Raw genomic sequence first — 21,360 nt, 5'->3', positions numbered from 1 at the left:
TCCCCAGCATCTGAACAGTGCCTGGCACAGAGCAAGCACTTATGTAATACCAAGCCAGCCCAAACCCATCAAAAACCCAAACAACAGCAACAACAAATTATAAGACAGGATTAGACCACTCTATGGACTCTACTCTCTAGAATACTTCATTATGTGATACCAGTAGCTTAAAAGTGAAACCGATTTCCGGTGAGGATGGTGGAGTGGGAGGACCCTAGGCTCACCTCCTCCCACGGATACAACTAGGTAACACCCACATCAATGTAAATAACCCAGAGAACGACCACAGGATTGGCAGAACGGACTCTCCGTAGCTCAATGTGGAGAAGAGGCCATAACAGAGAGGATAGGAAGGGTGAAGACCTCCAGGACTGTCTATAGGAGGGAGGGGTGCAGTGCGCATGGAAAACGGCAGGAAACAGGCCCTCATGTCAGGCATCCCATGCACGGGGTGCCTGTATGGGGAAGACAAATCCCACAACATCTGGCTTTGAAATTCAGCATGAGTTCTTACAATCAGTGGGGCTTAACACCTGGAGCTTTAAAGAATGAGCGTGCTTGGCTTGGGAGAAGTGGGAGGGTGAGAGGAAATGGGAGTCCCCGCCTCAAGGAGACAGCACAACAAGCCGCCTGTGGAGACACAGCATAGAAGCCAGCAGGCTGAAAAGCATCTGGGACACACGGGAGGGAAGTCTGCTTACTAATCTCACAGCCTGGGGTGGAGGGGCGGAGGAGCCGGGACCCTTGGGAGACTTCTCCAGGAACAAAGAAGAGTGGGTCATTCCCCTTCCCTGTCCCCCAGCCAAGATACATGGACACCTGCGGGAACCAGTGCCTGGACAACACTCTCCACGTGATTTGCTAACAGCGTGCCCCAGCCCTGAGCACTTCTGCAGACACACCGCCTCCAGCTAGGCCTCTGCTCCAGGGCCCCTCCCACGGAAGACCACTGCAGACCTTGCTAACACCACATGCTCCACACGGCCTTCTCTTGCAGACCTCCCTCCAATACACCCCCGGCCAGAGACCATCCAAAGCAGCTCTGCAGACTGACAGGGGCCAGCACCACTCCAAAGCAACTCCTGCCCCGGGGAGAGCGAATGTTAACCACACACACACCAGTCCAGTGCAGCTCCAGCAGTGTCTAGGGGCAGATATCTGGTCTGACTGCAGGCCCCGCCCACCAACGAAAGCTTCTCAGGGGACAACACTGCAGTTTGGTGCCACTGCATCTCTGGCAAACTTCTGGGCTGACAAATCAAGTCCAAGGCACCCCCCCCTCCCGCCGGCCCACTAACAACACAGTCCCTGCCCACAACAGAGAAAGAGAGCCACTGCACATAATTGGAATGAAGGAAAAAGGGGCTCAGCCACAACAGTAGGGTGCACACAACACACATACTAGACACCCCTGAGTGCCAGGTTCTGGTGAACAGGGGACACGGCACTGCAGGACACTACAGGACCTCTTCTTCATAAGGACACTACCTTCAAGAGCAGGAGACATAGCTGACTTTCTTAACACACAGAAACAGACACAGAGAGTTAGACAAAATGAGGAGACAGAGGAATATGTCTCAAATGAAAGAACAGGACCCAAATCAGCAAGAGACATAAATGAAACAAAGATAATTAATATGCCTGATAGAGAATCTATAGTAATGGTCAGAAAGATACTCACTGGACTTGAGAAAAGAGTGGAGGATCTCAGTGAGACCCTCAACAAAAAGATAGAAAATAAAAAGACAATCAGACATGAAGAATATAGTAACTGAAATTAAAAAAAAAAATAGATGGAATAAGTAGTAGACTACAGGAAGCAGAACAGATCAGTGACCTGGAGGACAGAATGATGGAAAGCAATAGGAGAGAAATAGGAGAAAAAACAACAATGAAAAATGAAAATAGATTTAAGGGAACTCGGTGACAACATCAAGGGTAATAATATCTACATTATAGGGATCCCTGAAAAAGAAGAGAGAGAAAAGGGGCAGAAGACTTACTTGAAGAAATAACAGCTTAAAATTTCCCAAATCTAGGAAAGAAAGAAGATACCCAAATCCAGGAGGTACAGATAGCCCCTAACAAAATCAAACCAAGGAGGTCCACACCAAGATAAGTAATAATTCAAATGATAAAAAGTAGTGATAAAGAGAGAATTTTAAAAGCAGCAAGAGAAAAGAAAACATTTATATATAAGGGAAATCCCTAAGGCTATCAGTGGATTTTTCAGCAGAAACTTTACAGGCAAGAAGAGAGTGGCATGATATATTCAAAGTGCTCAAAGAAAAAAAGCTGCAACCAAGAATGCTCTACTCAACAAGGTTATCATTCAGGATAGAAGGAGAGATAAAGAGTTTCCCAGACAAAGAGAAGTTAAAGAAATTCAGCACCACTAAACCAGGCCTACAAGAAATGTTAAAGTGGACTCTAAGTGGAAAGGAAAGACCATAAGCAGAATTAAGAAAAGTAGGAAGCATAAAAGCAGTAAAATTAAGTAAATCTATAAATGTCAGTCAAGGGAGTCACAAAATAAAAGGATGTAAAGTATAACACCATATACCTAAAATGAGAGGGGGGAGGGGAAAACTACCAAATTTAGGGCTTTTAGAATGGGTTCCAACTAAGTGACCATCAACTTAACACAGACTGCTATATGCATAAGATGTCATATATAAACCTAATGATAACCACAATTCAAAAACCAGTAACAGATATGAACAGAATAAAGAAAAAGGAATCCAAGTATATCACTAAACAAAGCTAACAAGCTGTGAAAGAAAAGAGCAAGAGAAGGAACCGAGAACTACAAAAACCATAAAACAAGTAACAAAAGGCAATAAGTACATATCCATCAAAACGTACTTTGAATGTAAATGGACTAAACACTCCAATCAAAAGACATAGGGTGACAGATGTATAAAAAAAGACCCATCTAAACATGGCCTACAAGACTCATTTCAGACTTAAAGACATGCACAATGCAAGTGAAGGAACGGAAAAACATTTATCATGGAAGTGGAAGTAAAAAGAGAGCTGGGGTAGAAATACTTATATCCGACAAAACAGACTTTAAAACAAAGACTGCAACAAGAGACAAATGAGGATACTAAATATTTATTAAGGGGACAATCCAACAAGAAGACATGACAATTGTAAATATCTATGCACCCAACGTGGGAGCACCCAAATACATAAAGCGGTTAATAAGAGACATAAAGGAAGTAATCGATAGTAATACAATAATAGTAGGGGACCTTAACACCCCACTTACATCAATGGACAAATCATCTGAACAGAAAATCCACAAGGAAACAGTGGCTACGAGTGACACATTGCACCAGAGGGATTTAGCAGATATATTCAGAACATTCCACCCTAAAACAGTAGAATACACATTCTTTTCAAGTTCATATGGAATATTCTCCAGAATAGATCACATATTAGGCCACAAAACAAGTCTCAACAAATTCAAAAAGAATCATGTCATACTCTCTTTTCTGACCACAATTCTATGAAACTAGAATCAACCACAAGAAAAAATCTGGAAAGAACACAAATACATGGAGATTAAATAACATGATCCTAAACAATGAATGGGTCAACCAAGAGGTCAAAGAAGAAATCAAAAAATGCTAGGAGACAAATGAAAATGAAGACACAACAATCCCCAATCTTTGGGATGTAGCAAAAGTGGTGCTAAGAGGTAAATATACAGCAATGCTGGCCTGCTTCAAGAAGCAAGAAACATCTCAAAAAGACAATCTAACCTTACACCTAAGAGAGCTAGAAAAAAGAACAAAGAAACCCCAAACCAGTAGAAGGAAGGAAATACTAAAATCTGAACAGAAATAAACAAAATAGAAACTAAAAAAAAAAAACAAAAGAACAAAAAAACAGATCAATGAAACCAGGAACTGATTCATTGAAAAGATGAACAAATTAATAAACCGTTAGCCAGACTCATCAAAAAAAGAGAGGGCTCAAATAATCAAAATTGGAAATTAGAGAGGAGAAATAACAACCCACACCACAGAATACAGAGGATTACAAGAGGATCTTATGAAAAATTAAATGCCCACAAACTGGACAACCTATAAGAAATGGATAAATTCCTAGAAACATATAACCTCCCAAAACTAAATCCGGAAGAAACAGAAAATTTGAACAGGCTGACTACCAGCAATGAAACTGAAAGAGTAATCAAAAAATTTCCAACACACAAAAGTCCAGGACCAGATGGCTTCATTGGTGAATTTCTACCAAACGTTTAATGAAGAGTTAATACCTATTCTTTTCAAACTATTCCAAAAAATAGAAGGAAAGCTTCTAAATTCATTCTGTAAGGCCAGCATTACCCTGATACCAAACCAGATAAAGTCAACTACAAAAAAGAAAGAGAATCACAGGCCAATATCTCTGATAAACACAGATGCAAAAATCCTCAACCACATATTAGCAAACCAAATCCATTAATACATTAAAAAAAAAAAAATCATCCTCCACAATCTAGTGGGATTTATTCTTGGGATGCAAGGGTGGTTCAATATTCACAAATCAATCAACATGATACATCACAAAAACAAGAGAAAGGATAAAAACCATATGATCAATTCAATAAATGCAGAAAAAGCATCTGACAAAGTACAACATCCATTCATGATAGAAACCCTCAACAAAGTAGGTTTAGAGGGAACATACCTCAACATAATAAAGCCCGTATATTAAAAACCCACGGCTAACATCATCTTCAATGATGAAAAACTGAGAGCTTTCCCCTAAGATCAGGAATAAGACAAGGATGTCCACTCTCACTACTTTTATTCGACAGAGTACTAGAAGCGCTAGCCACTGCACTTTCACTATTTGCAGATGACATGATGCTGTATCGAGTAAACCTTAAAGACTCCACCAAAAAACTACTAGACCTGATAAATGAATTCAGTAAGGTTACAGGATACAAAATTAATATACAGAAATCTGTTGCATTTCTATACACTAATAATGAAGCAATAGGAAAATTAAGAGAACAATTCCATTTACAATTGCACCAACAAGAAGAAAATACACAGGAATAAACTTAAACAAGGAGATGAAAGACCTATACTCTGAAAATTATAAAACACTGATGAAAGAAATTGAAGGTGACACAAACAAATGGAAAGATATTCTGTGCTCATGAACTGGAAGAACAAATATTGTTAAAATGTCCATACTACCCAAAGCAATCTACAGATGTAATGCAATCCCTATCAAAATACCAACAGCATTTTTCCCATAACTTGAACAAATAATCCTAAAATTTGTATGGAACTACAAAAGACCTTGAATAGCCAAAGCAATCTTGAAAAAGAATACAACGGGAGGTATCGCAATCCCAGATTTCAAGATACACTACAAAGCTGGAGTAATCAAAACAGTAAGAAACTGACACAAAAACAGACACACAGATCGATGGAAAAGAACAGAGAGCCCAGAAATAAACCCACAATTACAGGGTCAATTAATCTTCAACACAGGATTGTGAGGCAAGAATATGCAATGGGAAAAGAACAGTCTCTTCAACAAAGGTGTTGGGAAAACAGGACAGCTACATGCAAAAGAACGAAGCTGGACCACTTTCTTACACCATACACAAAAATAAACTCAAAATAGATTAAGGACCTAAATGTAAGACCCGAAATCACAAAAATCCAAGAAGAGAACATAGGCAGTAATTTCTCTGACATCGGCCGTAGCAACTTTTTTCTAGATATGCCTCCTGAGGCAAGAGAAAGGAAAGCTAAAATAAACTAAAACTAAAAAAGCTTCTGCACAGCCAAGCAAACAATCAACAAAACTAAAAGACAACCTACAGAGTGAGAGAAGATATTTGCAAGTGACATATCTGATAATGGGTTAGTATCCAAAACATATAAAGAACTTACACAACTCAACACCAGAAAAACAATAAAAATGGACAGAAGATATGAATAGACATTTCTCCAAAGAAGCCATCCAGATGGCCAACAGACAAATGAAAAGGTGCTCAATATCACTCATCATCAGGAAAGAGCAAATCAAAATCACAACGAGATACTACCTCATATCTGTCAAGATCAATGACACAAGAAACAAGTTTTGGCGAGGATGTAGAGAAAAAGGAACTCTTGTGCACCGGTGGTTGGAATGCAAACTGGGGCAGCCACTGTGGGGAAACGGTACGGACATTCCTCAAAAAACTACAAATAGAAATATCTTATGACCCAGTAATCCCATTACTAGGTATTTACCCAAAGAATATGAAAACACTAATTTGAAAAGATACATGCACCCTTATGTTTAGTGCAGCATTATTTACGACAGCCAAATTATGAAAGCAACACACAAGTGTCCACTGATTGATGAACGGATAAAGAAGAGGTAGTATGTATATAATGGAATATCATTCAGCCATGAAAAAAAAAAAGATTGAGAGCTTGCCATCTGCAACAACATGGATGGCTCTACAGGGTAGAATGCTTAATGAAATAAGTCCGTCAGAGAAAGATAAATACCATATGATTTCGTTCGCATGTAGAATTTAAGAAACCACATGAAAAAAGAAAAAAAAGAGACAAACCGAAAACCAGACTCTCAACTCTAGAGAACAAACGAAATGTTACCAGAGGGGAGGTGGGGGGGGATGGGTAAAATAGGTGAAGTGGATTTAAAAAGCACACTTAACATGATGAGCACGGAGTAATGTACAGAACTGTTCAATCACTACATTGTACACCTGAAGCTAATATAACACTGTATGTTAACTATACCTGAGTTAAAAAAACAAAACAACAAACCTCAAAAAAATTGCTATAGTTTAAACTAAACAAATAAATAGCAAAACCAAGCCAAACCACATACACTGAGCATCTACTATGTGCCAGGCACTCAGAGGCATTCTTTTGGCATGATACTTTTATTTCTTTTCCAGATAAGAACTTTAAGAATCTGTCAAAATTACAGGCTTAAAAATGGGGTTCACCTTCTGAGTTTTAAGCAGAGAAGAAGCACGATAGAGGGTATGCGTGCATGAGCAGATTTCTGGAAACATCAGCTACTCGAAACTAAGAAGCAAGCAGAGCAGGGGAACAAAGGGCTCCGGTGACTCGACTCTTCTTACCTGTGTGCGTTGCCATCTCCTTTCTGTAGAACCTCAATGATCTCTCGCACTGTATGTGCAGGATCTCTGGGGCTCAGTAAATACAACAGGACCTTCCTTCCATATTTGTCATTTATTATGTTAGGCAAAGAACTAATAATTTCCTGGAAAATTAAAGAAACAAAAAATGAACCTATGTGCTTAAAATGATGTACACTTGAAATCTGCAGGGTACAGAAGGATCCATGCCTAACTATTTTCTCCTATGCACGTAATAGAAAATGTGGAGCTAATTTTGAAATCTGGTCCTTAAAGCACAAAGACTGACACTCAGAACTGATTCTGGACTGTGACCAGCATTGCTGAACAAGCCGTTTATACAACTGACCGAGCTCAAGGACTTAAAAAATCTTTACAGGAGTTCTCTTCTTTCACTATGACCAATAGTTCTCAGGCCACTATTACTAGGGACACGGCTTGCTGGGGTCACCGAGCAGATATAGTTAATTTGCAGCTGCTTTACATGTAGAATTGGCATAGATGAAGAACATTCTTATTAGAATTTCCCCACTGAGATGTATGTGAAGAGAGATAAAGGAACTCTGTTGCATCGAACCAGTGAATAAAGGCTTTTAACATTAGTTGCTTATTCATGGCAAATGAAGGCTGTTTAAGTATTGCATTGAAAACAAAACTAGGGGGACGGGGATCAATGCAGAAAGAGTCCACCGAGCAGTTACAAATAATTACACTCTATGACATCTCCAATCAACTTCCCAAGAACAATAATCTCCTTTTCTAGTTGTCTGAATTGAACTGACGAAGGCAATGTCATCCCCACCCCAGCTAAGCTCCTGTGTAAATGTGCTGATTTTCTCAGACAAAGTCATGGTTTAAAAATTCCTTTATTCTAAAAAAAAAAAAATTCTCTATTATTCTTAATAGAGAATCTGCAACAGAAAAAAATCGTGTTTTCCCCTGTAACATTCCTAATCCTTGCAACAAGCCTAACAGATATTCACAGCTACAGGTGTTTGCGCAGCACAGATCCAGCACAACGGGCTGGGGCCACAGAGAGAATGCCGTGCAAGTCTTCAGGTTTACAGATGAGGGACCCATGAAGGGGAGAAGCACCTGCCAGAGGACACAGCCTGTCAGTGGCGGGGCTCTCACTCGTCTTGGTCCCCTGACTCCACGGAAGGGAATTCTCCGTGAGATAATATACTCAGATGTGCTATCTTCTTAAGTAACCATTGATTATAATGAGATTAATAATTTAATGCAAGGAGCCAAGTTAAAATGAAGTTGGTCATCGAGGAGATCCCAATAGTACAAAATCTGTGGCCCCAAGGTTGGCAATGCAACTCCAGAATCCACACACCACAGTTCTCTTTTTAAAATCCCAACCTTCCCACATTGTCTGCACAGAAGTATACTGTGCTTATCAGGCACTTAGAGGAACCAGACCCAACGTGAAGAGCAGTATACCCATTATCCTAAATACTCTTCGCAACACCATGACAGAGGGAGTATAGTTACTTCCGTCTTACTAACAAGAAGCCCGAGGTTTAGATAAGTGACTTGTAGTAGATGTGTAAAGGTCACTCATGCAGGACATGGCTGACCCAAGACCACGGGTTTCCATGGTTTTAAACCCCGTTGTACTCTTACTTTTGAAGATGTTTAAGGTCACATATGAAGATCTCTCCATACAACGTAAAGGTCTGTAGAGAATAGGTGCTAAAGATCTAACCATCTCGAAATGAATATGAACTTCAACCATCCAGGAAAAAAAGAATTTAAAATTTCAGTAAAAAAAGGAAGACAGAAAAAAATGTTCATACCTTATCATGAGGGAGGGAGCTCTTTTGTAATCTCAAGGTAAACATGTCCCAAAGTGGGCTCAGGATATGTATTTTTTATAATGAGGCATTTGGTACCACAGATAGAGGTTACCTTTAGTGTGACTTTCCGATTTAAGGTTTAACCAACTCATAAAAGACAGATGCTTTAATCTGTTGATACACAGCGTAGGTCAATTCCTACAATCATTAACCCGCCCCCGCCCGCTTGCTGTCCTTCGGAAAACCACTCTGGGGTATAATATCTTTAGAGCAATTGCTTTTTTGAAAAACAAAAACCCAAAGAATCAAAAACCAAAACAAAACCAACAAAACCAAACCCCAGGGGAGTATGCAGTAAAGAGCTACAAATGGCTGCTGATTTATTTCTAATTAAAGTTTTTTCCTTTGGTGTGAAGGGGAAAAGGGGAGACATGAAGCCAGCAACGTACTCCTGGACGTACTTCCTCTACGGAGGTGACACTTGAGGGCTAGTACAAGGCACACGGTTTGGACAGAAAGGGCTTCACCTCAACACAAGAAGCCAGGGCTTCCAAAATACACACAAAACCCAAGCACAACTACTACTTAGGACTAGTCCCCAACTTCACTGAACTTCTCCTTCCTTTCAGTGTGTCATTAGGAAATTTAGAATCTAAACTTATGTTCTAAATTTAAGGTTTTCAAGAGAGTGCAATGTTTATAAACTAACAATCATATGAAACTAAAAAAATCTTTACTTAAAAATGTGGTATCATGAGGGGCGCCTGGGTGGCTCAGCTGGTGAAGCCGAGTTTTGATTTTGGCCCGGGTCATGATCTCAGGGGCGTGGGATCCAGCCGCGAGTCGGGCTCCCCGTGGAGCTTTGCGCTGGGTGTGGAGCCTGCTCGGGATTCTCTCTCCTCCCTCCCTGTGCCCCTCCCCACCTTAAAAAAATGTGATGTCATTTAATTCTCCCCATCTCACTCTCAGCCAGCTTTCCTACCATCAAAAACATTCATCTTGGAAAAAATAAAATAGTATGAGCATGGCTACATTACAGAGTGCTAATTCATTTCTCTTTAACGTGGATTACAGAGAAGGAGGAGAGAAATTTCTAGATGATCCCCCCAAACACTAATGAGTACAGTAACATGTAGAAATAGGTAAGGGGTAGCTATGGCACAGATGACCGTGTGCTGGATTCGATCTTTGGGCTCAAGCTGTGTAGCCTTTGGCAAATCAGCCAACCTCTCTGCCTATCAACTCCCTCATCTGTAGAAGGAAATGATACACCTGCCTCACTTGTGGGTCGTTAGCAGGAGCAAATGAGAAAATTCACACTGCAAACTGAAAAGTGCTTTAAAGTAATTTATGTCCATATTAAAAACACACCTCTCAATTTACAGGATCTTTAACTGTGAAATTAAGTAAAGCTGCTGGGGTCATGATTTTGGCATCCTCGAGAGAGAGAACCCCCAACAACGAAGGTTCAATTTTAAAGGTTTTTGACTCAGCTATCCCTCTTACAAGAATTAACACAGAGAAAATCCCAAGACCCATTTGTTCTAACTTCTTTGTGTGCTTCACTCTAGGGCAGGCGTGTGGACCGGAGCAGAGTGCGGTGGAAGAATAAAACCCCTCCCTCCGAAGACATGTTTGCCCAGTTCTGACTGTCCAACTCATGTTGGACCCTTAGGAGACTCATAGGCATTCTTGTTTTGCCAACCCTCTTTTAAAAAGGAAAAGTAAGGGTCACGATAAAGGGTGCGCCCTGGAAGCAGGGTCAGAGCACACGTCTTGCACTTTCGGTGGAAGGAGGGCATGCAGAAAGCAGCGCACGATACCGAGAACAGAGCCTGGGGTGCTGCGTGCAGGGCCAGCAAGAGATGCACGCTGGCCATAACCTACAAGAGCCAAAATCTACTGGAAGAGGCAAGAGAAGTGTAATAAAAAGAGAATAATACCAATGAGAGGTAAAGAATGGAGAAGTATAAAAGGAAGATCGCCAGGCAAGGACTGCAGCCCCTTAAGTGCTTCTTTTAAACCTATGGTGATTCCGTCCAGAAGTACACCTCTTTGACTGTAATCACACAATGGAAGATAGAGTTTAATGAGTGTCATTTCAGTTTTGCAAGATGAAAAAGTTCTGGAGATTGGCTCCACAACATTGTGCATACGCTTAATACTACTGAACTTCAAAATGCTGGGAGTTTCTCTCTCTCCATCCCCTTCACCAATGTCGTCCATTCCACCCCCCCAACCCCCCGCCCCGGCAACCTGTTCTCTGTATTTATAAGTGTATTTCTGATGTTTGTTTACTTGTTGTTACAAAATGAGTAAGTCACAGGGCTGTAGAGTCCAGCACAGGGAACCGAGTCGGCAATATTGTAATAGCCTTGTATGGTGACCCACGGTGACTACATTTATCGTGGTGAGCACACAGTAATGTATGTAATTGTCCAATCACTATGCTGTACACCTGAAACTAATAAAATAGTGTATGCCAACCTTACTTCAATAAAAAAAAGTGTGCAAAAAAAGGAGGGGAAGGTTAAGATGGTAAATTTTTTTTTTTTTAAGATTTTATTTATTTATTTGACAGAGAGAGACACAGCGAGAGAGGGAACACAAGCAGGGGGGCTGGGAGAGGGAGAAGCAGGCTTCCCGCGGAGCAGGGAGCCCGATGTGGGACTCGATCCCGGGACTCCAGGATCATGACCTGAGCCGAAGGCAGTCGCTTAACCGACTGAGCCACTCAGGCGCCCCAAGATGGTAAATTTTTTATTACGTGTATTTTACCACAATTAAAAGTAAACAAAAACAAAACCAGGAGAATCTATCACTGTGGAGCTCAGATTCCCAGAGCTGGCAGCTACCACCCTGGACAGGTAGCTCTGGCCTGTCCTTTCCCCACAGCCCACCCCCCACACCTGGCCCGCCTCCTCGTTTACCTGGCCGGAGCCCGGGGCACATCACCATCAACTGCTAAATGAACGGATGGCAGAAACTAACTACAGGAGCTGCAAGGATGGGGAGGCCAGATAAGAAACTGAACTGGCGCTTGTTCTTAAAAGAGAGGAGGAGGAGTGTTTATTAGGCTATGATTTCAACCTGACATTTCAGGAAACCCAGCTACTCTGAGCCGAATGCTTAGCAACACTAAGCCATCTTGGCTATTTTTAAAAGCACTGCATAATGCAACAGGTTTTGTAGCGGCTGGGTGGGAAATGTGGCACGTGAGTCTACATAAACATGTGTGCAGCGTCTCTGGCAACCCATCGATTGGGCTAAGTAAATGCCTTAGAAAAAATAAAATTTGAATAGCAAAAAATAATGAAAATTTCAATGTTTTAAAAACTGTAAACAATCTAAGTCTCTATCAACAGAAAGAGGGAAAAGTAAATTAACGGTATACTCATAGAATACTATCTGGCACTGGAAGTCGGTGGTTTAGAATTGGGTGGGCAAACCACGGCCCATGGGTCAAATCCAACCTGCAGCTTGTTTTCACACATCCTATGAGGTAAGAATGGTTTTCATATCTTAAACGTCGCTAAAAATAAACAAAGAAAACTAAACTAAAAACCCAAGAAGAGGCGACAGAGATCATATAATGGCTCACAAAGCTTAAAATAATTACAACCTGGCCTTTTATAAAAAAAAAAAAAAAGACTTGCCAAGCCCGATGAATCTCACAGACATAATGCCAAAAGAAAAAAGCAAGTCGCAGAAGAAAACATACAAGATATCGCTTACATAGAATTTGTAAACATGCAAAACAGTACCATTTCATCTACATTCAGAGAAAGGATGAGGAACTGTATGCAAACAATACATAACAAAACGCATCACAGTGGGTATGGGTGGGGGTGGACAGGCAATCAGGGACAGGCACACAGAAGGCTTGAATTTAAAGCGTGTTTGTCAAGTTTTACTTCTTTGTCAGACGGTGGGAGGCTGGGTGTTTGCTGTATTATTCTTAGTACTTCCCCGTATATTTAAAAGATAATAAATTTTAAAATCCGCAGCAATACTTATTCCCTTTCAAACAGCAACTGGTCAGTGCACTTCTCTCCTTTTCAGAGGGAAGCTGCTATCAAAGAAGCTGCATCATCCAACGCTTCCAGGGGTAAATGGATCAAATCTTATAAGCATGTTTATTCCGGAAAGTCAAGTGGGTGGGAAAAGATGACGGCTCCGCTGACCCGGCTGTGATTTCGACCTGACATTTCAGGACGCCTGGTTACCCTGAACAGAATGCTTATTGGCAATGCTATGCTTTCTTGGGTATTCTTAAAAAGCACTGAATACTGCAACAGGTTTTGTGGTGGTGGGAAAGACGCAGCAGCAATTAGCATTTCTGGATTTTATCACCAGCTATATAGTTTAATGATACACAGAACCTGTTGAGCGTTTTGTCAGTTAGAAGCAAGAGTTCAGCACGTCAGGCCATTCTCAGGGAAAGCTGCCCTAAGTATGAGAAAGTCATTAGGAATGTAGCTCAAGTAGTTGTGGGAATCAAACCGATAAGCACAAGGAATTAAAACGGTTTCAACAGCAACTTCAAGTGGGATGAATGTTCGGAAAAAATTAATCTAGCAGACAATGGTGGTAAATTCTGAAGGAAGTCTGGTTTCTCTGGAAATCCATTTGGAACACTTATGCAAATTTTAGTTGTCGTGAAAATATTAAACAAAAGCAAACTTTCAATAGCCCAGCCTGTTTCCATTTTCATGAAACAACTTTATTCATTTTTGCCAATTTATGGCCTCACATCTCTGTCACCAGAATGAAAAACAACCATTATTGATTGGAGTCAAAAGGGTAATAAAGTCACAAGGAACATGCCAAAATACTCCGTCTGTGACATGAAAGTCTTGCCAACTTGTTTCTTCCCACAATCCCATCCCAAAGAAAGTCATCGCAATCTTAAAACAGTCAAGGGGAAAGTCGGAACATGACAGCAAGGGCATGAGAAATTCACACACACTGGGACCCATGGCTGGCACCTAACCCTCGCCAGCCCGTTTTCCCACTACACCAGCTCTGCTCTCCTAGAAAGGCTGCAGAGAGAGGCCACAGCACCCCCACGTGCCAACAGGTAAAGTCTCTTTCTGAACATCCACATGGCTTCTCCCTGCTCATGGTGGGAAAGTCGCTTTTGCCACTAAGATCTCCCCAAGGGCCCCATCTGTGTGTATCCAACAAAGGTCTGCATAATGCCTAGATGAATAATCCAGGTCTGTACAGATCATATGGTTTTAAGAATGTTTCTAACTTTGGTCACTGCTACCAAAGTATCCCCACCCCTGCTTATCCCCACCCCTGCAACCTCTATCACCAAGCCCACGCCACTTGCACACCAGAAAGAGAGGAAAGGAAGAAAGGATCACATATTCAGAAGTCAGAAAAAGAGGCAAGCACTGAAGAAGGCAGTTTTTACCCTGAAGTGCTTTTACCCAAAGGACAACAGTTTTTCTGAGGGCCAACTTAGGGTTAAATGAACTGCATTTAATTATTACCACTCTGTGGTCACTGTACCACACTAGAAGGAACTGCTGAAATGAGAAAAGGAAGCTGGTCTGTTGATTTGAGTAAGACTTTTTAATAGGACTCTGAAGAAGCTTTCACAGAAGCTCTAAGGAGTATCACAACTGAGTGAGTTTTATCAGTTTTTCCTCTCCAGCTCCGACCAACACCGATGCAATGACAAACCAGGTAACTGCGCAGAGGTAGTTTCTCCAAAGGCACAAGGAGAAAAAGGACACCCTCTCCCTGTGAGGCCCCGAATAACTGCAGAATTACTATGGCAATGAATTTCTGATCACCCCTCAACACTATATTGCTCATTTTTCATTTAGCACATCATGTGGTCAAAAAGCCATGTGATCCTAATGTAACCAGTCTTTTGCAAAATTAAAATAATATTAATCATTAATATCAAGTTACAAGATTGTGGTTTATACAAGAAAAAAGCAAATGCCCCAAAACAGAACTGAGACCCCCCAAAAATAAAATAAAATAACAAAATACCAGTAGAAAGCACACTTCAACGTCTTTACACATACCGGTATAAAATCAAACTGACGTAGTTGCAAACAATGTATCAATTTAATGTATATGCAAGACCATCAGAATTACTCACTGATATGATTATCTGCTTCACAAGCTTAGTATCATCAATACAATCAAATGCCGCCAGTAAGACCAAATGGGAGTACTGGCCCTGTAAGAAATGGAAGCCAGGGAAGGTTAGAAAAATACACTGCTTCTCCCTTTTATTCCCCCCATGGAGGCACTTTATAAAGGTTACCAACCTGACAACTGTCTACCAGAACACAAACAAAGACAGATAAAAGCCATTCAAAGGAACTTCCTCTCTTATCAGGGCCTAGTTAATTATATTCTAAGTTGATTTAAAAAAAAAAAACAGAGAAAAACAAAAGCACATTCTTCAATATCAAACAGCCGAGGCTCATTTTTTTTTAACTGACCAGGATATAACACCTCTCAAAAACAGGTATCCTGTTAATAAATAACTACTTGAAAATTACCCTAAAAAATTCAAGCGTAAGTGAAAAAAAAAAAAAACCCTAAGAATGTAAAACTATATATATATATGTATATATACAAAACTTTATAATCATGAAAAAGAAAGCATATAAACTCAGACAGAATCACATATATGGTACAAAATATGTATAGTATGTGTACCAAGAAAATCATGGAAGGAAAAACACTGTAATGTGATAGTCACCTCTGGGTTAAAGGATTATAAATGATTTTTCATTTTCTTTTGTGTACTAATTTCTTCAAAATAATCCTATATAATCAGAATAGAGATATTGAAATAATAAACCAGAAGAATATACTTAGATACTGACTATGAGAATAAGGTAAAAGTAACCGCTTTTAAAAAGTATAGCAGCACAGGATCAAAAAATATACATTATGGGGGCGCCTGGGTGACTCAGTTGGTTAAGCGACTGCCTTCGGCTCAGGTCATGATCCTGAAGTCCCGGGATCGAGTCCCACATTGGGATCCCTGCTCGGCGGGGAGTCTGCTTCTCCCTCTGACCCTCCCCCATCTCATGCTCTCTCTCTCATTCTCTCTCTCTCTCAAATAAATAGATAAAAAAAATAAAAAATAAAAAAATATATACATTGTGACTTTCACAATGGTCATCTCTTGAAATAACAGAATTACTTCTGTGCTGATATTGTTCTGAAGTTTAAGAAATTCTACTTTTATGACAAAAGGAAAAAAAAGCTGTTTTCAGAGCTTGTGGCATATTCTTTTTGTATCCTAGATAATGATAGCAATCTTTTACTTTGAGAAGGGTATCTGACTTCTGGTAACACTCATTCAGAGCCAGGTCTAAAGAACATGGCAGGTGATAATTTTTCAGTTAGAAACAAACTGGAGAAAAATAACAAAGGTCTAACATCTTTATCATATAAAGACCAACGCTCTACTAAAAATGGACAAAGAACAACGAAGAGTCAGTTCACAGAAAAAAAGGGACAAGTGGCTTTAAGCATATGAAATAATACTAATTAAGGACAGTAATTTAAGCAATGAAATACCATTTTCCACCTATCATCTAGGCAAAAGTGAAAAACCCCGCTACTATACTAATTTGGCAAACGTCTGGGAAAAAGCAGGCACACTTCTTTGTCGTCGGTGAGAATGTAGAGTGGCTCAACTTCTTTGAAGAGCAACTGACGACATTTATAAAAATTTAAAGTGCATGTATTTTCTGATCTAACAATTCCATTTCTAGGGCTTAATCTTACAGATGTGCTTCCACAAATGCACAAGGAGTTCTTGAGTACTATTTGAAAGAACAAAAAACTAGAAACTACCCAAGTGCCCAACAGTAGGGAGGACTGGTTTAAGTGAATTATGTAACTCATATAATAAAACATTATCCAGTCATTAAAAAGAATGAGGTAGATAAAATGTATGTATATTGAAATAAACTGACCCCTGAGGCAGACTGAGTGAAGGAAACGAAGTAGAGAACAATGTGCACAGAGTACAGAACCACTGGTCTCTGATTTTTTTTAAGTTCCACACACAGAAACATGCCCAAACACAAAATATCTCTGGATGAACACAGGAGAACTGGAACTGAATTTAAGTGAGAAAAGGACAATTCTACAATTTCAGTTGGAGCTTTTAATACACTTTTCAGCAACTGATAGAACTACCTAAGATACATCAGTAAAAACACTGATGGTATGAACACTATTAACTACCTTGATTTAATTGACATTTGCAGAGTACCACACGCACCAATTCCACAAAATAAGTTCTTCTCAAGATACTGCGATAGACCATATGTTGTGCCACAAAATTAGTCTTTAAAAATTTAAAAGGATCGACAAAATAGAGTATGTCAGGAATCCCCAATATTTGGAAATGTAAACACTTCTAAATAACCATAAATCATATCCATGGGTATTATTAGTTTATCTCCCCTCTTTAGAGACAACTTGAGATGTAAAAGGCACTGCACTGTTAATTTCTCATTACCATCATAATGCTTTGCTGGGATTAGGTTCTCAAAGACAAAAAAAAAAACCTGTTTATACAACTAAACTGTAAAATTAGAACAATCTAATTTTATTATTTAATGATGTCTTCTACTAGTAATACTTTTCAGAATTTTCTATTCACATTCTATTTTTATTCATTTCTAATTTAAAATACTCAAAATGTTATACCGAAGATTTACTTAATGGTGAATAATGAATAATAAAATCTTGTCATACTCTGGAAACAACTCCCTAGAGAATCTCTTCTTTCATTTTGTTACAGATTCTGTGAGCTGCCTTCCACATGGCCTTACACAGCTCTCTCTAGTCTCCAGCCCTACAGAAGATGACAGGTACGTATATGGTCACAAAGCACCAGCTTATCTGTGTTTGAAGTAGCACTGACTAAATCAAGTATTCACCAGATGTTAGCAGTTCTCATTGGATTTTTCGTAGGAAATGGTTGTTATCACCAATTTTAGTTCCCCAGTAAATCAGAAGCTTAAACATATAAAGTAACTCAAGAATGAAAAAACATTCACTACTACATACACTCCTGGAAAACTATTTAGGTTTTTTTTTTTTTTTGAGAGAGAGAGAGAATGAGAGACAGAGAGCACGAGAGGGAAGAGGGCAGAGGGAGAAGCAGAACCCCTGCTGAGCAGGGAGCCCGATGCGGGACTCGATCCCGGGACTCCAGGATCATGACCTGAGCCGAAGGCAGTCGCCCAACCAACTGAGCCACCCAGGCGCCCTTAAACTATTTAGTATTTAAATACACAGAGATACTATTTTTTTGAGGCAATTAATTCCTTAGAAAAATCTTTTCATATCCTCTATAATTTCATCTGGAGAGCTGTTACAGCATCTCCAAAGGATCCCAAAGAACTATAAAACTTACAAATTTATTCTAGGCAGTAATTTCCATGTTTAATAACATAATTGGACAAATTCATTGAAGAAGTAAATATCAGGACTTCAAAAAATACCTACTAGAAATGGAAAACTGTCACAGTAGGATGTTAAATGAAAAAAGGAGAAATCTTATTTAGTGTAAATTTAATATCATTAAAATACAGGCATATGTGTAGTAAAAGACACAGTAATAAAACAATGAACAATTTTCTTCTTGGCAATTTTCTGCAGTTTTCAAGTTTTCTATAATAGATATGATTTCATTTTATTATTAAAATTAACTAAAAGAAGGGCACCTGGGTGGCTCAGTCGTTAAGGGTCTGCCTTCGGCTCAGGTCACGATCCCAGGGTCCTGGGATCAAGCCCCGCATCGGGCTTCCTGCTCAGCGGGAAGCCTGCTTCTCCCTCTCCCACTCCCCCTGCTTGTGTTCCTGCTCTCGCTATCTTTCTCTCTGTCAAATAAATAAATAAAAATCTTAAAAAAAAAAAAAAAACCTAAAAGAAAAGCCAAAATCAAACAAAAACATAACAAATTGTGGTTTTATTATACTTACATTAGCCACCTTTTCAATGTAAGTCTTCATTGTTTTCACAATCACTTTCCTGTCCTTTAAAAAGAAAAACTAACTTTTGTTATAACTTTTAGTGACAGCTTAATAATTATAGAGTCAAAAATTTTATATAATACTAAAATTCCCACCAGTCTGGCATACTCTTCACTAGTGAAAACAGTTATGAGCCAGAACAAAAAAAAAGAAATGGCAATATGCTTTAAGTCCTTTCAGAACTATTACAACCTTAGGGCTGTTCATGATAATGCACTGAGACATAAATACGGAACCATAAAGTAGCTGAAAAGCAAATCTAGCAAAACTACCTTCTTTTAAAACAGTGAGAATGGAGAGAACTCTTCCAGGGTCTGAATTGACTTGAAATGCCTAAGAGTGCAACAGAGACAGTATTCGATACTCGCTGAATGGAAATTAAATTTGTATTCATTTAAAAAGTGGGCAGAGTGCAACTCTTTTAAAGGCAACATTATACCAACCAAGGAAATGAGGAGCATCTCTGTGAAACTTCTGCGTTTAACATGGATCTTTACCTTTCCCCTCAAAGTACTGAACGCCCACATGAACAAACGTGTAGCTGCTCATTAGCACCTTGCCTCTCCCGCTCCCATGAAGATCAGTAGATGAGGAATCAAAGAATCCGCCAGGCACCCAAACCTCTATAAATGTAAGCCTGACATAAACATTTCATTTACTTGCTCGACCGGGTCCCCTCCCAAATAAAGACAACTCAAGCTTTTTGTACGTTCACGAAAACTCCAGCGAAGAAACCCCAGGCCCTAAGAAAATCCAATTCCGGGGAGGCCCCAAGGAGGCGCAGCTCCGCACACGTAACGCTGTTCCTACGCACCAGGGCAAAGCCCGTGGGCAGGCGAGGGCACGTCTGAGGCGAGGCGCCCCGGCCCGAAGGGACCGCTCACCTTGGGGGTGCCATGCCACAGGCAGTGCATGGCCACCCTAGCGCCGTCGTGTGTGTGCGCCAGGTAGATCACGGCTTCGCGGATGGCCTCGACCGTCTCCTGCGGAACAAATACCACCGGGCTTTATCTTATTCTTTCTTCCTGCCTTCTTAAAACCTGTCCACTGAGGGGCAGTGATGCACAGAGCAGGACAGAGAGTACAGGCAGTAAACAACTGCATTTTTCATTTCGTAGACAAGCCTGCGGAAACAACTGCGGTCTGAACGGTTTTTTTCCCCATCAAGGGCAGCAAGCAGCGGTAGCAATTTCTATTAAGATACCTGAGTCTCACCAATATCTATTCAAACAAGTGTATGTATGTGTAGTATATTCCATAAGATTTTTCAAGAACAAGAAATCTAGGAAGTGGCTGTGGTAAGAAGGGAGTTCTTAACAGTAAAACCAGATAAAATAAATAAAATCTTCTTCCATAAGAGAATCGTGCATATAATGAGCAGAGAACCAAACACTAATTTTGGCTGAAAAAGTTCCCCTTTTTCAGTTCATCACTGGATTACTTCTAGAAATCATTTTAATAATTCACCATAAAAACACTTAAATAACATTTCCCTAAGAAAAATTAGTCTGTCAGACTAGGTCCTCATTTCTCAATGACCCCTGTAGTAAAAACCCAGTCAGTAATTTTTTACAAGGTAGTTTAGCTTATTTATAAACTTTCTTCTTCACTGTCAATGTACATAATTTCTTAATTATATCTGGGAGGTCTAGTCTATAGATGTAAATGAGTTCTGACAGCTAAAAGCTGCAGGGCCCCACTTTAGTCCATTCCTGATTTAAAATTTTATATTAAATCAATAAAATAAACACAAAGTCTCCGACCACAAAAAAGAAAGGTGGGTACCTATTTTCATCAGTAAGGAACAAGTGATTTTGTCCTTAACTATTGTTCATTCCTTTCCCAGGATGGGTCTCAAAAACACAGCTCTCAGTTTACATATCTAAACTTACAAATCTATTCAAAGCTACCCAGTTGGAGAGTGAAATGCCCCCAGGGCCAGGAAAGATTTGTCTCATTACTGTATATTCACACTAAGTTCCCAATGATTTTTGTGTTATTAATACATTCAACACTAAAAAAATATTTTCCATCACTGACTATATCCAAGTGCTCATATTCTCACTTCTCCAAATGTAGTCCTGCCTTAATATATCCAGACCAGTCAGAAACTGTGCTCTGCAGAAAAGAGACAGAAATCCCCAAAAGCAGCTGCTATGTTCACTGGACCACAAGCTTAGGTGAACAGCTACTCTTGGAAAAGTCTTTTCTCTATGTCAATTTTGAGAGGGTCAAAATTCCTATGAATGTTTAATCTGGCATATTTGTTAAAAAGAAGTTAGGGTCATTATTATGAGTTATCTCTTACTATTGAAATGAGGACAAATGGGCAATGAGTTCAGTTTGATGAGGCAAG

General features: G+C 39.9%; 1 protein-coding gene across 2 annotated transcripts in view; it reads right to left on the bottom strand.

Moving 5' to 3' along the window:
- PUM3 (pumilio RNA binding family member 3) overlaps positions 1-21,360 on the bottom strand; it is a 47,199-nt gene that overhangs the window by 8,543 nt on the left and 17,296 nt on the right. For both annotated transcript variants that reach the window (XM_064579982.1, XM_045882180.3), the window contains exons 11-14: positions 19,889-19,987; positions 18,954-19,007; positions 15,089-15,169; positions 7,142-7,284 (exon numbers count right to left, since the gene is read on the bottom strand). In XM_064579982.1, the coding sequence (XP_064436052.1) occupies positions 7,142-7,284; positions 15,089-15,169; positions 18,954-19,007; positions 19,889-19,987 (377 nt within the window). The remainder of the gene's footprint in view (positions 1-7,141; positions 7,285-15,088; positions 15,170-18,953; positions 19,008-19,888; positions 19,988-21,360) is intronic.

Source organism: Mirounga angustirostris, unplaced genomic scaffold (genome assembly GCF_029215605.1).
Source record: "Mirounga angustirostris isolate CCGP_5_RB_7025 unplaced genomic scaffold, mMirAng1.0.hap1 SCAF_15, whole genome shotgun sequence".
In the NCBI taxonomy this organism is placed as follows: domain Eukaryota; kingdom Metazoa; phylum Chordata; class Mammalia; order Carnivora; family Phocidae; genus Mirounga; species Mirounga angustirostris.
The sequence above is the reverse complement of the archived record's forward strand: the minus strand, read 5'-3'. Positions and strand labels throughout refer to the sequence as shown.